This window comes from Oryctolagus cuniculus, chromosome 9 (genome assembly GCF_964237555.1).
Source record: "Oryctolagus cuniculus chromosome 9, mOryCun1.1, whole genome shotgun sequence".
NCBI lineage: Eukaryota > Metazoa > Chordata > Mammalia > Lagomorpha > Leporidae > Oryctolagus > Oryctolagus cuniculus.
Window position 1 is genome coordinate 114,424,973 of NC_091440.1, and position 14,259 is coordinate 114,439,231.

A 14,259-nucleotide genomic window follows, 5' to 3' on the forward strand; every position below is an offset into this window, starting at 1 on the left:
CAGCATCCTGCTCCAATTAAGGAACACCATGTCTTCCTTGAAAAGGTAGGGTTCAGTAGAGATTTTTTTTTTATTTTAATTCATCATACAGGAAATAGGAAACTTGAAATTTAGTCTGACAACAGCAACACACGTTGCTTTCAGAAATATCACTTAAGATATGTATAAATGTACAAAATTGTACCTTGAAATCACTACCTTCATTTTTGACAGTTTTATTTTCTCACAAAAGAAAATAGCATTAAACTACCTAGCTCAGAGATCCTAAACATATTTGGAGAACAGAACTTTTCTCTATGTTAGTTATGATTCACCTTTAGAAAGTCAATGTCAGGGTGGACGTTGGTGCAGAGGTTAAGATGCCGCTTGGGTGGCAAGTGTTGTGGTGCAGCAGGTTAATCTGCCACTTGGACCACCTGTATCCCATACTGGAGTACTGGTTTCCTGAAGGTATGCCTGGGAGGCAGCAGAAGATGATCCAAGTACTTGGGTCCTGCTACGGACATGAAAGATATGGATAGAGTTCCTGGCTTTGGCCTGGTTTGATTCTGACTGTTGCAGGCATTTGGGGAGTGAACCAGTACATGGAAGATTCTCATTTCTCTCTCTCTCTCTCTCTCTCTCTCTCTCTCTTGCCATTTTCAATAGCTAGTTAAATATGTAATACACTTAAAAAAGCATTTTAAAAGAAAAATAAGGCACCACTTGAGATGCCCACATCCCATATCAGAATGCCTGTGTTTGAGACCTAGTTATGCTACCTATTCCAGCTTCCTATTAATGTGTACCATGAGAGGCAGCAGGTGATGACTCAATTACTGGGGTCCCTGCCATTACATTGGGAGACCCAGGATGATTTCCAGGTTCTTAGTTTCAGCCGGGCTAGCACTGGCTGTTAGAATAATTTGGGAAGTAAGCTACCAGTAGATGGAAGATTCTCTCTCTCTTTCCTCTCTCTCTTTCTCTCTGCCTCTCATATAAGTAATGAAAGAAAAGAAAAGGAAGAAAAAGAGAAGCCTTTTAAATACTATGAAACTATATGTCCACACATGCTGTTTTCCTTTTTCATGGATTTAATATCTGCTTTCTGGAATTACCTGAGATTTTACCAATTAAATGCAATCAAATAGTGTCATACCCCTTTTATTAAAAACATAAGTCCAAATATTAAAAAAGAATGAAAGAATCCAGCAGATATTTATTAAGCAAGATGGAAGTGAAATTACAAACACAGGTTAGCTTTAAGTTCGTTAGCACGCTGGTGGGGGTAGTGGTGCCTGGCTCATCATCCCAGGCAACCTGTAGGAGATGCATGTTGGGCAGGGAGCTTTAGCTGCTTGAGAAATCAAAGCTCCATGGAAGTGTCCTCCAGGAGCATCAGGTGACAAGCTAAGTGACATCAGGGCTACACAACACAGAAAAGAAAGTCGACAACCACCGCTTTGAGTAGTCAAGACAATCAGCTTAGTACTTCAGGTCAAAAATGCTATGATGAATGGGCACTTTCTGTAAAATGGCCCACAGCTGCAAAATTATTCTTGTCTTGTTTCACAACTTCATGGAGATTAAAGATAATCTTAATAGATTAAGGCTTTAATCTTTAATCCAGGTGAGAAATTTTGTTTGTAGTAAAACACATTAAATATGAACTCCCAAGGGATTAGACAAAGGAAAAGTCATAAAAGCTTTGCTCGGTTGGCAAAGATAGTTGGACAGCTTCAAGAAGCTGAGATAAGTTGGTTCCCAATTGACAAGGTTTGACATATTAATAAAAATATTGACAATAATTCAAATCTAAAAAAGATCATTTCAAAGAGATACAGTTGAATTTTAACATCCATAGGAATTTTAAACAACTGAAATCTAGGACTAGCAGCGCTACTTTATGAAAACAACTTCTCACTTCTCTCCCCCTCCCATTTTTATTTTGTTTTGTTCTGCTTCCTTTCAACCGTGTATCATTTTTTTCTACATGAAATAAGCATAAGGTTCTCAGGCTAATATTACAGTGATTGCATGGATCCTGAACAAGTACTTTTAAAACTCTTTTCTTCCATGTATCTCAAATTTGGGAGACATGTGACTTGAACACTCTTAACCATGAAGTATTTGTAAAAATACATTGTCATCCACTTTTCACAGAATGATGTTCTTTGACATAAGAGGCAATATCCAAATTCACATGCATGTTCATAATAAAGCTTTGTTTTAAAACAACTCAAATCCACACCAGCATGATTTTCGGCTTAATATTTTGGCCCCAAAACCAAGAATTCATGTCTACTATTTAATTTTCATCTGCAATGCATATTGGCAGGACAAAATGTGTATGCAAATAACAATGGGAAACACTGTTTTGTATACAGTAATCAAGAAAAAAAAAAAGATACAGAAAACCTACAGCACAAATTTGCTATAGTAGAAAGATGTTTCGTTGTGCCTGTGTAGAATAGATTTGCTGAAGAGTTTGATTTCAGGGAGCAAAAGCATAACAGCAAAGTGCAGGCATTGGAAAGAGGGGACTGTGTTCTCATTTTTATTTCCTTAATTGTAACTTATAGAATTGCTTTTCGGCATTTCTCTATCCAGAGCTTTCTTCTTTATCATGAAGGGAATGGAACAGTAGTTCACCTTGAAAAGATGGAATAACAAATTTAGGCCTAAATGTGATGTATTCTGAGTTGGTGATTCCTTAAAGCAATGAGAGAGTAAGACACATCAAACTTAAAGTGTTCACTTTTTGAACATTAAAATAAATGCCATTAATATGATCTCAGTAGGTTCACACTCAAATCTTCAGTGCCATAAATCTATTAAGCCATAAAGTTATTCAACCCTTGGCTCCTGTGGAGAGGTTGGGGCAAAAGTTATATAAGAAACGTATCATTTTAAAATCATCTCATAGTTGTGGTAACACGTTTTTAAAGTAACCCTTTGGAAAAATTTTACATGATACCCAAAGGCACTAGTTTACGTAAGGTGTGTGGCTGAAAAAGCAAAGCCAAGCCATTGTGTAGGTAAGGAGCACAAAAAAGGCTATTAAAAGAATAATGGTTAAGCTTTAAAGTTATTCTAAAAATGGCACTTTTCACGCTGGTATAAAATGAAAGTGCTTTAAGATGAATTTTTATGTATTTTTTTAAAGCTGATCTTTAACCCCCTGAAAATAGGGAGTTACATTGAGAACACTGATAGACTCCAAATCATAGTGGCAATAAGTAGTGGATGTTGCTAAAATGTGTTGTGTGTCTTTAGTTTTTAATATTTTTAATGTTGATAGACTTGCTTTATCTATCCATGTATCATTAGTGAGATTTGCTCTTCAACTCTTTACTAGAAAGTTACAGCTCATTTAAAATAGCTGGTAGATACAGAAAGCATAAATATACAGTAAGTTTAAACACTGATTGTACTAAATGCAACAATACAAAGAAGCAAACAGAACACAAATGGTAACACAATAAAACTGTATTACATTTGTGCTTCAAATATTACAATACATTATATACAATAGTCCAAAATAAACATCTCATGCCAGGTGACACAAAAACGAATAGCAAGCAAAGAAATCCAGCAATATGTACATTACTTTTTTCTTTAATAATAAACATTCAACTCTGAACTGGGGCAATTTCACTACATACAGATGCAGTCCGCCTTTTATTCCATATCACCATCCTGCTTCCCTATTTCTACGCTATCCAGAAGGTTCCTGTGTCAATTCTTATATACATGTGGAGCAAAAAAGATAAAAGAATGTAGTGCTTTGTATTCTTAACGGGGTGATGATGATAGATCAGCGAACCTGGGGTGCATATCCTTCTTTCATTAAACCTTCCTCGTAGTCTGTCTGGCAAAGGATCATGTTATTCTTTAAGAAAAATTTGTCTCCAACACAAAATCTGAAAATATTAAAAAAAAAAATTTGTTAAGACCATTCCACTCAGCTCCATAAAGTTGAATATTTATTTTCCTAATAACAGTTTCACATAGTAATTCCCTAATTGTGAAAGCTTGGATTTAGAAGTTGCCTTCATCATCAAAATTAAACCACTTAATTTATTTAATTAAGCATTGCACCAACTTGTAAAAATTCCACATGCATCAAGGTAAGCATTTTGGGCACCAAAGATGATTTTCTTCTTTCTTTCTCACCTTGAGAAAAAAAAAAGAGAAAGAACTAATCTATCTTTAATACTCATTAAAAGAAAACAAAGAATGATAATGGTATTTTCCTGTAGTGATTATGAAAGACTTCATCACAGGCCATTTATCCACTTGATAAAAAAAACTGAAAGCACAGAAAACAAATCAAAAAGTCACAAAATAGTGCATTTTAAAGCTTCCCATCTAAAGCTTCCTTTTATTCTGTTATTAAAATGTGATTGAATTCCAGTAATTTGGAAGTGATGATACTGAAGTGACAGTAGCTTTAGCACCCAAATCTGGGCCATCTTCCTTTGTCTGTGGCAAGTTTATCAACTATGAAATAGCAAATGTCACTTCTTAGAGTACTTCCAATTAAACCAAATGAATAAAGGGAATGTACTCCTTAATATTGTCATGATAAATAAACTTGTTTCCAGTAGCTAATAATGCATTTTATTTTATAAAGTATTGTTTAATGTGCAAGATTGTAATGTTTTTAATAAGTGCTCTTTTTGTATGATTTCCCAGTGGTGACACTTTGGACACAATTAAGGTCAGCAATAAATGCTTGTGCTGTTTCCAGTACATTTAACAATAAAGTAACTCTGGGAGATCTGTATATATGTTTAATTATAACAATTTAACCTTCAAACAGTGGTGTTTGGTAGAGCTGACCCAGTAAACTCCTAGTAATTATACAAGTTGACCTCACTGACCTTTGATAGTGGTCTCTCTTTATCAGGTAGTCAATTTCGAATGATGCTGAAGCAGAAATCTTAGTGGATAGATTAAATGCTGTAGTGAAAGCCACCCTTTAATGTTTTGTGAAGTTGAGGGTTTAAATGAGGGGCAGTTGGGCTGATTTACATTTGCAAAGATTGGAATGCTAGACAAACAGTGAACCTATTTATTTTCCAACTGGGTAGCTTTGGAAATTTATCCTTATTCCAGCTAAGTAGATAGAGAGGAAAATAGTGTAATAAAAAAAGTAGATTGAAAAGAATTAGCTTTCCTCTTAAAGGAAAATTGGTCTGTTTATTTGTGGAATTTACTTTTTTTCCCCAGGATTACTGCCTGCTGATGATGTTGATTGAAAGCACACACTATGCACTCATCTCAAGTCCTCCAGTTGTTTGTGGTCAAGGCTACTGGATACAAGTTTGGGGCTCCCATAATGTCTTTTTTTTTTTTATTAGAAGCCACATACTTCGAATGATGCACTTAAAAAGTGATGTTTGAATAAACTAGATTTTGTAGATATCCTAATTACTAAGATATTTTTAATAAAAGGAAGTATGAGTTTCTCTTGTTAGGTAGCCAAATTACATACTTCTCTTTTATGTGAACTGATTAATAAAATAGTATATTAACTACATTTACTGTTCAGAATTATCAACTTATATTACTAATGAAATTAATTTCAACTAATAATCTAATAATAAATTATCACATCTAAACTAAGTAGATCCAACAAAACAATCTCATGTTCTAGCTGATGTTACCGAATTATTTTTCTTAACAATCAGCTCATCTGGGAATTCTCTTTCAATGCCATGTCACCTAAAATTTTTGCTTTAATTTTCTGTCAAGTCCATAATTCTACTAGCCATGAAAACATCTTTTGTTATCTTGTCATATTATGTCATGGCATCTCATTCTTCCTTTCATAGGCCCTGAAATTGGAGAAATTTCAATTGCAGATTAATAAAGTCAAAATAATTACACACAGAAAAATACAGAACCAACAGCTTGGGAAACTAATCCCAAATCCTATTTTTATCACCAAAGCATGGAGTACATTTCACACTTTCCCTGATTCAATTCCCTGTGGTAAGAGAAAAACAGATTGTGGGGAAGCTCAACTACAACCTCTATGAAAGGCAGAGGAGTATACTGCAGTAGGGTTCAAATCCCAGACTTCCACTTCTGATAATTAACTCAGTTTTTCTTATCTGTAGAATCAATCATTTTGACAAGTTTGTAACAAGGAATATAAATGTCTTACCTTAATCTTTAGATTTCAGGTAACAGAACCACCTTTTATAAAGTACTTGTCATGTGCAAATCCTAAGCATGTATATATAATGATGACAATTATTCCTTACATCCAACCTAGAAAGTAATGTAACTCACTTTTTCAGAAGAAAAATCTGAACCTCCTTCCTAGAATTTTCAAAATCTGCCCAAGGTTTTATAACTACTTTGTGATAGAGGGTGGAGAATCACCCTGGTTTCCTTGGATTCAAGACCCATGCTTTTATTTGGGTGTGGTAAAAACAAGTATGTATAGTATGATGTGATGATTAAGTGGTTATACAGATTTTCCTATTACTAGTATTCCATAGCATAACTCTATTTATTTATATTTAAAAGGCAGAGAGGCAGAGAGAGATCTTCCATCTATTGGTTCACTACTCATAACAGCTGGGATTAGGCAAAGCTGAAGATATTAGCTAGGGGCTCTATGTGGGTGGAGCCAAGTACATAAGCCATCACCTGCTGCTTTCCAGGGTGAACATTGGCAGGAAGCTGGAATCTGGAACAAGGACTTGAATGTAGACACTCCAATGGGGGATGTAGGCATCGCAAGCTGAATCTTACCTGCTGTGCCAAGTTACTAAAGCCTCCTTTGCATAGCTTTAAAACAGTGAGACGGTAGATATGACAGTCTGTGTGTGTGTGTATGGGAGTATTGTGAAATGTTCGGAAAAAAGGAACTAGAGGGTGTTTTTTTTTTGGACTGGCATTGTGGTGCAGAGGTTAGGCCACCACTTAAGATGACTGCATGCCATACTGGAGCACGGGTTTGATCTCCGGCTGCTTCACTTCTGATTCAGTTTCCTGTTAATGTGTCTGGGAATGTCAGGGATGGTGGCCCAAGTACTTGGGCCCCTGCCACCTATTAGGAGACCAGGATGGAGTCCCTTGTTCTTGGGTTTAGCCTGGCCCAGATCTGGTTGTTGGAACCATCTGGGGAGTGAACAAGTGAACTGAAGATCTCTTTTTGTCTCTCTCTTCTTTTTGTCCCTCTGCCTTTCAAATAAATAAATGAAGCTTTTTAAAAAGGTTTTTATTTTGGTTCAGAAAGTTTTGAAATCCTTGCATACAAGGGATCTTCAACAAGTTCATGAAAAACACATATTATAAATGAACGATACATGAATTTCAATACTTTTTTGAACCAAAACAGACATCTTTTAATTCCCTTTTTTATGAACTTTTTAATATACTTTTGCATGTGGTATACACAAGTACATATAGACAGGGAATATGAATATTTATCTATAATATCCCTATCTGAAAGATTTTATTACTAGTACATTATCAACTGGAAAAGGTACATTTTACATGCACTTTAATTTACACCTGAAGGTCAAGATAAAACAGATCATGGATGAGGATTATCCCACTCACATATATAACTCTTACAAACAGGCTTAAAAGTTGTATCTAAGAGTAAATTATGATTGGTATACAATTAAGATCAATATCCTCCTTAAAAATGCTCCTTAAGTAAACATTAAGAAATTAGAGAAACAGAAATGCTGATATTAAATGCTTAACAAAATAATCTGTAATTCCGGTTTTATAAGAAAGGCTAATTTCCAATATTATATAGATAACTCCTTATGAGACAGCATTGGCAGAGAAAAAATAGTATTAAAGCTGTGATCGCCAGAGAATACATAAGTACATTAACTGATCAGGTTTAAATTCCTAAATATAAACTGATAATCTTCCTTATCACATGATACTAATTGCCTGTGGTAATGTCATTTCAATTAGTTTTGTCTTTATTAAAAAAATTAAGGAAAAAAAAAGATGCCCAATCAGATTATTAAATTACCAAATCTTAATGTTTGAAATTAACAACAGATTAAATTTCCAGATATTTCAGAATGATTCTAGTTGACTGCACACATGGTCTTAGAGATTTGAAACATACAAGAAATAAGTACAATTAATAAACCATCCTTGTAAAACATGGGGCTTAGAATGGTTTTGATTCATAACATCCTTTTTAAGAAATGAAAATGTTAACTTAGTCATCTTATTTTTTTAAGGTTAATGACTGTCAATTATAATTAATTTCTATTTCTTCCACTTTTTAAAAAGAAGTTGTGATCTAATCCAGTGCCTCTGTTCTCCTAATCAGCATCCCTAGATATCAAAAGATGGAAATTTCTATACTTCGCTGTTTTCAGTAAGAGGTTCAGGTTAGACACTTTTTTCATTCTATAAATCTGTGAATAAATTTACTGTCTCTTCTCCATCAACAGTCCAAATGGTATTATGCATCTCATCCTTAACCTTTTCTGTACCAAATTACACTTACCCATGCCCCAAATTCTCCTGTAAATTACTTAAAGTCTACTTTACTTGATACTTACACACATTTAGATGTTTTTATTCAGAAAATAAAATACCCCTTTGGGACATGTTTGAGTTCACAGAGTGAAATCAGATGCCCTTGATTCAAATCTTGAGTCTTCTATATTCTAACTGTACAAGGGGTTGTCAAAAGATTTTGGAGAATGTGTATTATGAAAAACTGTATGAATTTCAGGGTTTTTTTACATCAAAATACACAGTCCATTTTCCATGAACTTAATGAAGTTCTCTTAACTAGTCTTAGGCAAGTAACTTAAATTTTTTGTACTTTAGCTTCCTTCTCTGTAAAATTTAGGCTAATTAAAAAGCCTATTTATGAGTTATTTTGAGTTTTAAATGAGTTAGTACGTGGATACCACTTGGAGCAGTGTCCAGTGTATGGTTCTGCTATCATTATTATTTGCTATTTTTCACCTTTCCATCATAAGCTGTTGTGTAGCCAAGACTCTTTCTCGCTTTGTTCTATAGACATAAATTCTAAAATGTCCTTCGTTTCCATTCCTTCCACCGATATTCTCAGACCATGTCAATGCACTTTGTTCTCTTCCAAAGCACCTATTTACTGGCCTATCATTTAGTTTGACATTTCAGATTTTTGCATGAATCTGTAACCAGCACTAGGATAAATGGTCATGAGTTATGTTCCTCTTGTAGCCTTTGCAGTGCCACCATGAATTACACTACCACTTAAGGTGAGTGGCCAATAAATATTGGTTGAAATAGATTTATTCCAGAACACAATAGCTTAAAATAACCAATGTGTTTTAGTTGAATAATTCAAATTTGCACTTCTTCTGACCTCCACTGACTTCCTAACTTTACAGTTTCATCTCCTCCATCCTTGCTCTAGTCTCTCTTCCTCCATATTCCGACCAGAGTCCTTAACCACATCTGACCATGTTGTGCTGCTTCCCGTTTTCTGGACACATCAAAGATTCCCACTTGCATGCCTTTGCATGCTGTTCCATCTGTCTGGAAAACCCTGTCCTCAGTGTTCTGTGGTTTCCTCATTTTCTGCCACCCTCATCAGACACACAGCCTGCATACCAACCAGTTTTAGGGAGTTCTTTCTTAGAACTTTGCACCATTGCCTTTTAATGCTTCCCTCAAACTTCAAGAAGGACACATTTTTCTGTCCTCTTTATAGATCTGTTTAGCATCAATTACACTCTTCTGTGAGGCTTTGATGTCCTGTCTCTCCCATTGCTCTGAACACATCTAAAAAATAAAATAGATTTTATCCACTTCAGCTTTTACAGGGCCAAGCACATTGCTTCCATTCTTTAATAAAAGGAAATATATAATTCTATATATTTGGGGAAATTTTATTCAAACAAGCATACTTTCCCCCCTTTATTATAAAACCATCACTTAATTTTACAAAATTTTTCTAAGGAGGAAAGGTTTAGTCACCTAAAATAAATTAACTTCTTAGGGGTGGGTGTTTTGTCTAGTGGTAAAATGCTGCTTGGGATGCATGCATTCCATATTGGAATTCCTGAAATTACACACCCAGGGAAGCAGCAGGTGATGGCTCAAGTGCTTGGTCCCTACCACACATGTGGGAGACATGGATTAAGTTCTGAGCTCCTGGCTTAGGCCTAGCCCATCCCTGGTTATTGTTGGCTTTTGGATCTATATCACCAGAGATGGTAGCTTGCTTGCTCTCTCTCTCTCTTTTTCTGTGTGTGTGTGTGTGTGTGTTCATGCGTATGTATCTGCTTTTCAAGTACTTTTTAAACTTTTTCAAAATATTGAGGGGCCAGCGTTGTGGTGACATCCCATATGGGCTCCGGTTTGAGTCCTGGCTACTTTACTTCCAATTCAACTCCCTACCAACTGGCCTGGGAAAGCAGTGGAAAATGACCTAAGTCCTGGTACTCACATGGGAGACCCAGAAAAACTCCTGGCTCCTGTCTTAAGATAGGCCTACCTGTGGCCATTATGGCCATTTTGGGAGTGAATCAGTAGATGGAAGATCTCTCTGTTTCTCCCCACCTCTCTCTGTAATTCTAATAAATAAATAAATCTTTTAAAAATGGTTATATAATATTTTCTAATTCTGCATGAGATTCAAATTGTCATAAAAGATCCCCAAAATACCTCTTGTCTGAATTCCTTTTAAAATAGAGAAAACTTCAGATTTTTAATTCAGGATTCACATTTTTAGTCATATCCCTCTAAAAAGAGCAGGAAAGATCTTTACAAAGGACTCACAATCTATTTCTTATGACATTCAGAAATGCTTTTGGTTTTTATGACATTTTGATTTAAAAGTTGATATAATGAATGTTGAATAAAATTTATAAACAAGGTTATTTCACAATTTCAGATATCAATAAAGTTTGCTTAAGGCAAAACACCTATCTGTTACCTATTTGCCTGCTGTTCTATTTGAAAAGGTGCAATCTCTGACTATGATTTGGCTACTAGAAGCACGGGAGTGGATTTTCCAAGACCAGTTTGAAGCAAAAGAAGAATCTCGTATATTGAAAACCTTCCATATCTTGGGTAGCAAAATTTGTCTGCTTTGCTTGGCTGATGAAGATTAGCTGACTTCTTGCATTCAAGAAGTTTGTCTTGTAGGGACAGAAGTGACAAGACAATAACTAAGTGCTAATTGTGCATAACCAGCACTAAAGATATGCAGTCCCATTATGGCATGTAATAAATGAAGCGAACACAGAAATATATGAGGTCCTTTAATAATGATACTAGAATAGTATTTTGCAGCAATAAGAATGGGAACAGTTTTAGAGTCAAAATTTAGGAGTGTTTGTCATACTTGACTAAGTTCTACCAAGGAGATGGACCTAATTGTGAATGCAACTTTTTATTTCAATGGTGAAATAAAACTGATATATGATTTGTAAATAGCATTAACAGCCTACAATTACTTTGCATCATAATAGAATTTAGTCTGGGTTTAGCACATGAATGATGTCTTAATTTTCTGTGTAGAACATGAATAGAGTAGGTAAGCTTGTCCTGATAGAAAAATGGGCAAAAGGCATAAACAGAGAGCTCCCTAAATGAACAAACAACAAAAGGTCACTAGTAATCAGGTAAATACCAACTAAAATTATAATGAATTATCATCTTTCATCCCCAAGGTTTACAAGGATGTCTTTTTTAGAACATAATTACCAGGGTTAGGCGGATGTGAGGGAATATATAGTTTACACATTCCTGGTACAAGAATAATCAGAATAACTCTTTACAGCATTTTGGCAAACAGAAGCCCTCAACTTATCATATTCTTTGTCTCATGACTTGTGCTTCTGTGAATTTATCCTGACACAGATTTGAGTATTTGTTTATTTGTCGAGTTCATATTATCCTGATCACATAAAACCTTGTGAAGAAACAAACTACACATCTGATGGTAGAAAAGTGGCTTAATAGATGATGCTTTATCCATGAAACTGAACACAAAAATAGCTTCAAATTTAATGAGATAAAAATGTACAAAATATAAATTAAATGAAAGAGTTCAAATATCAAACATTAGGATTCATTTAAACAAATATTACAAAGGAGAAACTTGTAAAATATTTATTATATATACAAAGAAAAATGTGTGGCTGGCTACATTTAAAATATTAAAATACTTCATTTTAGAATACTGAAATATGGCCCAATGTTATCCCTTATTCTTTTCTACTTCTAAATTTTCTATGTTGAACTGTAGTCAATATTATTATTATGTAAAGATAACTGTGATGTTACTAGCTGCTCTTAGCAGGTCAATGTGCCAAGTAAACAAAAGTATTATCTTCCAATATATCTTCAAACTATATACACATACAGCTGCAGATAAAAGCATCTGTATGGATGTGTGGGTATGTATATTTCGATATTGATATGAAAAATAACATGTGTATTTGCCAATTTATTTTTTAGCCAAATATTACCTTAGATTGAATGGATCTACATTGATTCCTGGCACTTGTTGCAAAGAATAAAGATGTAAGATTATGTCTTAAATTATTGTCTAGATCAAAATGATATCATAAAGTATATTGTTCTACCATTTTAAGACTCTACATTTAGCAAGACACACATACATTTACATCCATATATATATTTATATGGAAAGATATAGATACAGATGTAGATATATGAATATTGGTGCATATATATCTTATAGAAAAATCAAATTAGTGTAATATTATCTGGTAAATGTAAACTATATAATAGAAAAATAACTAACTTTTGAGAATCTACTATTTTAAATAATTTTTAAAGATTCATTTATTTATTTTGAAATTCAGAGTTACAGACATATATAAACACAGCTTCCATTTGGTGGTTCGCTTTCCAGATGCCCATAACGGTTAGTGCTGGGCCAGGTCAAAACCAAGAGCCAGGAGCTTCATTTGGGTCTCCCACATGGCAGGGGTCCAAACATGTGGGCCATCATCTGCTGCTTTTCCCAGGCCAGTAGCAGGGATTTAGTTCAGAAGTGGAGCAGTTGGGACAGGAACCAGCACCCATATGGAATACCAACATCACAGGGGGAAGCTTTACTTGCAATGCCACAATGCCAGCCCCTAGTTTGCTTAATTTTCAAATGCTGCAAGATTGATATGAAGGTCTCTACTTGTGAATGTGGAAACCAAACTCAGAGAGATCAAGCTACATACTCAACACCACACAGCTAATACTATATTAGCTGATGTGCAAGGGTACTTCAACATTGAATCAAAAGAGAAATTTATTTTAGTGCCAAATTTTTAAAATACATGCATGGTTTTTTCATAATACACAGTTTCCACAAGGTTGTGAAGTATGCTTGAGTGGTGGGACTGGAATTGGAAACCAGTCCTTCTATTATTCTACAGGGCTTACTGAGAAGAACAGCATCTTTTAGGACAAATTACTGAGAACTTGATGGAACTGATATTTACTAACATACTATGTCCAGGTGTCTTCACAGATACTCTCACTGAATTTATTTTCATTAAAACATATCAAGTGTTCTTAATACTTGAAATATTATATTTTTAGAGATGTATACAATTATACTATCCTAACAGTCTCTGTATTTCAAGTAAAACAGGTACCAGTACTATATAGTTCCCATTGGAAATAAAGGAATTACTTTTAACTAAGAAGAATGTGATTAAGATATAATACTTTGAGCTAAAATACTTCTGAGATGAACTAATCCAGCTCTTTTATGTTACAAACAAGAAAACAGATTCAGAGAGGTAAAATGGTTGGTTTAATGTCACACAGCTGATTAGCGGCAACATCCAGACAAGAATTTAAGTCTCCAGAATCCCTGTGAAATATTCGTTCTGTGCTGCTTCTCCAGCGTCGGTAATTGTTTAATTCTTAGCTATATCTGGTCCACTTTCAAAGAGATTCGAGAAAATTTAAAAAGTATATACTGATGAGGCTGGTGCTGTGGTGTAGTGAATAAAACCACCACTTGCAGTGCCGGCATCCCACACAGGCACCAGTTCAAGTCCCAGCTGCTCCGCTTCCTATCCTGCTTTCTGCTCTGTCCTGGGAAAGCAGAAGATGGCTCAAATCCTTGGGCCCCTGCACCCGTGTGGGAGACCCGGAGGGAGCTCCTGGCTCCTGACTTTGGATTGGCGCAGCTCTGGCCATTTTGGCCATTTGAGGAGTGAACCAGCGGATAGGAGATCTCCTTCTCTCTGCCTCTGCTTCTCTGTAACTCTGCCTTTCAAATAAATAAATAAATCTTTA

At 35.0% G+C, this 14,259-nt stretch overlaps 1 protein-coding gene across 8 annotated transcripts in view; it reads right to left on the minus strand.

Annotated features, from left to right (window-relative positions):
* Positions 1–1,167: 1,167 nt before the first annotated feature.
* LMO3 (LIM domain only 3) overlaps positions 1,168–14,259 on the minus strand; it is a 64,468-nt gene continuing 51,376 nt past the window's right edge. For all 8 annotated transcript variants that reach the window (XM_070048468.1, XM_070048465.1, XM_070048467.1 and 5 more), the window contains 2 exons: positions 3,806–3,902; positions 1,168–2,631 (listed from right to left, as the gene is read on the minus strand). In XM_070048468.1, the coding sequence (XP_069904569.1) occupies positions 2,545–2,631; positions 3,806–3,902 (184 nt within the window). In that variant the 3' untranslated portion in view covers positions 1,168–2,544. The remainder of the gene's footprint in view (positions 2,632–3,805; positions 3,903–14,259) is intronic.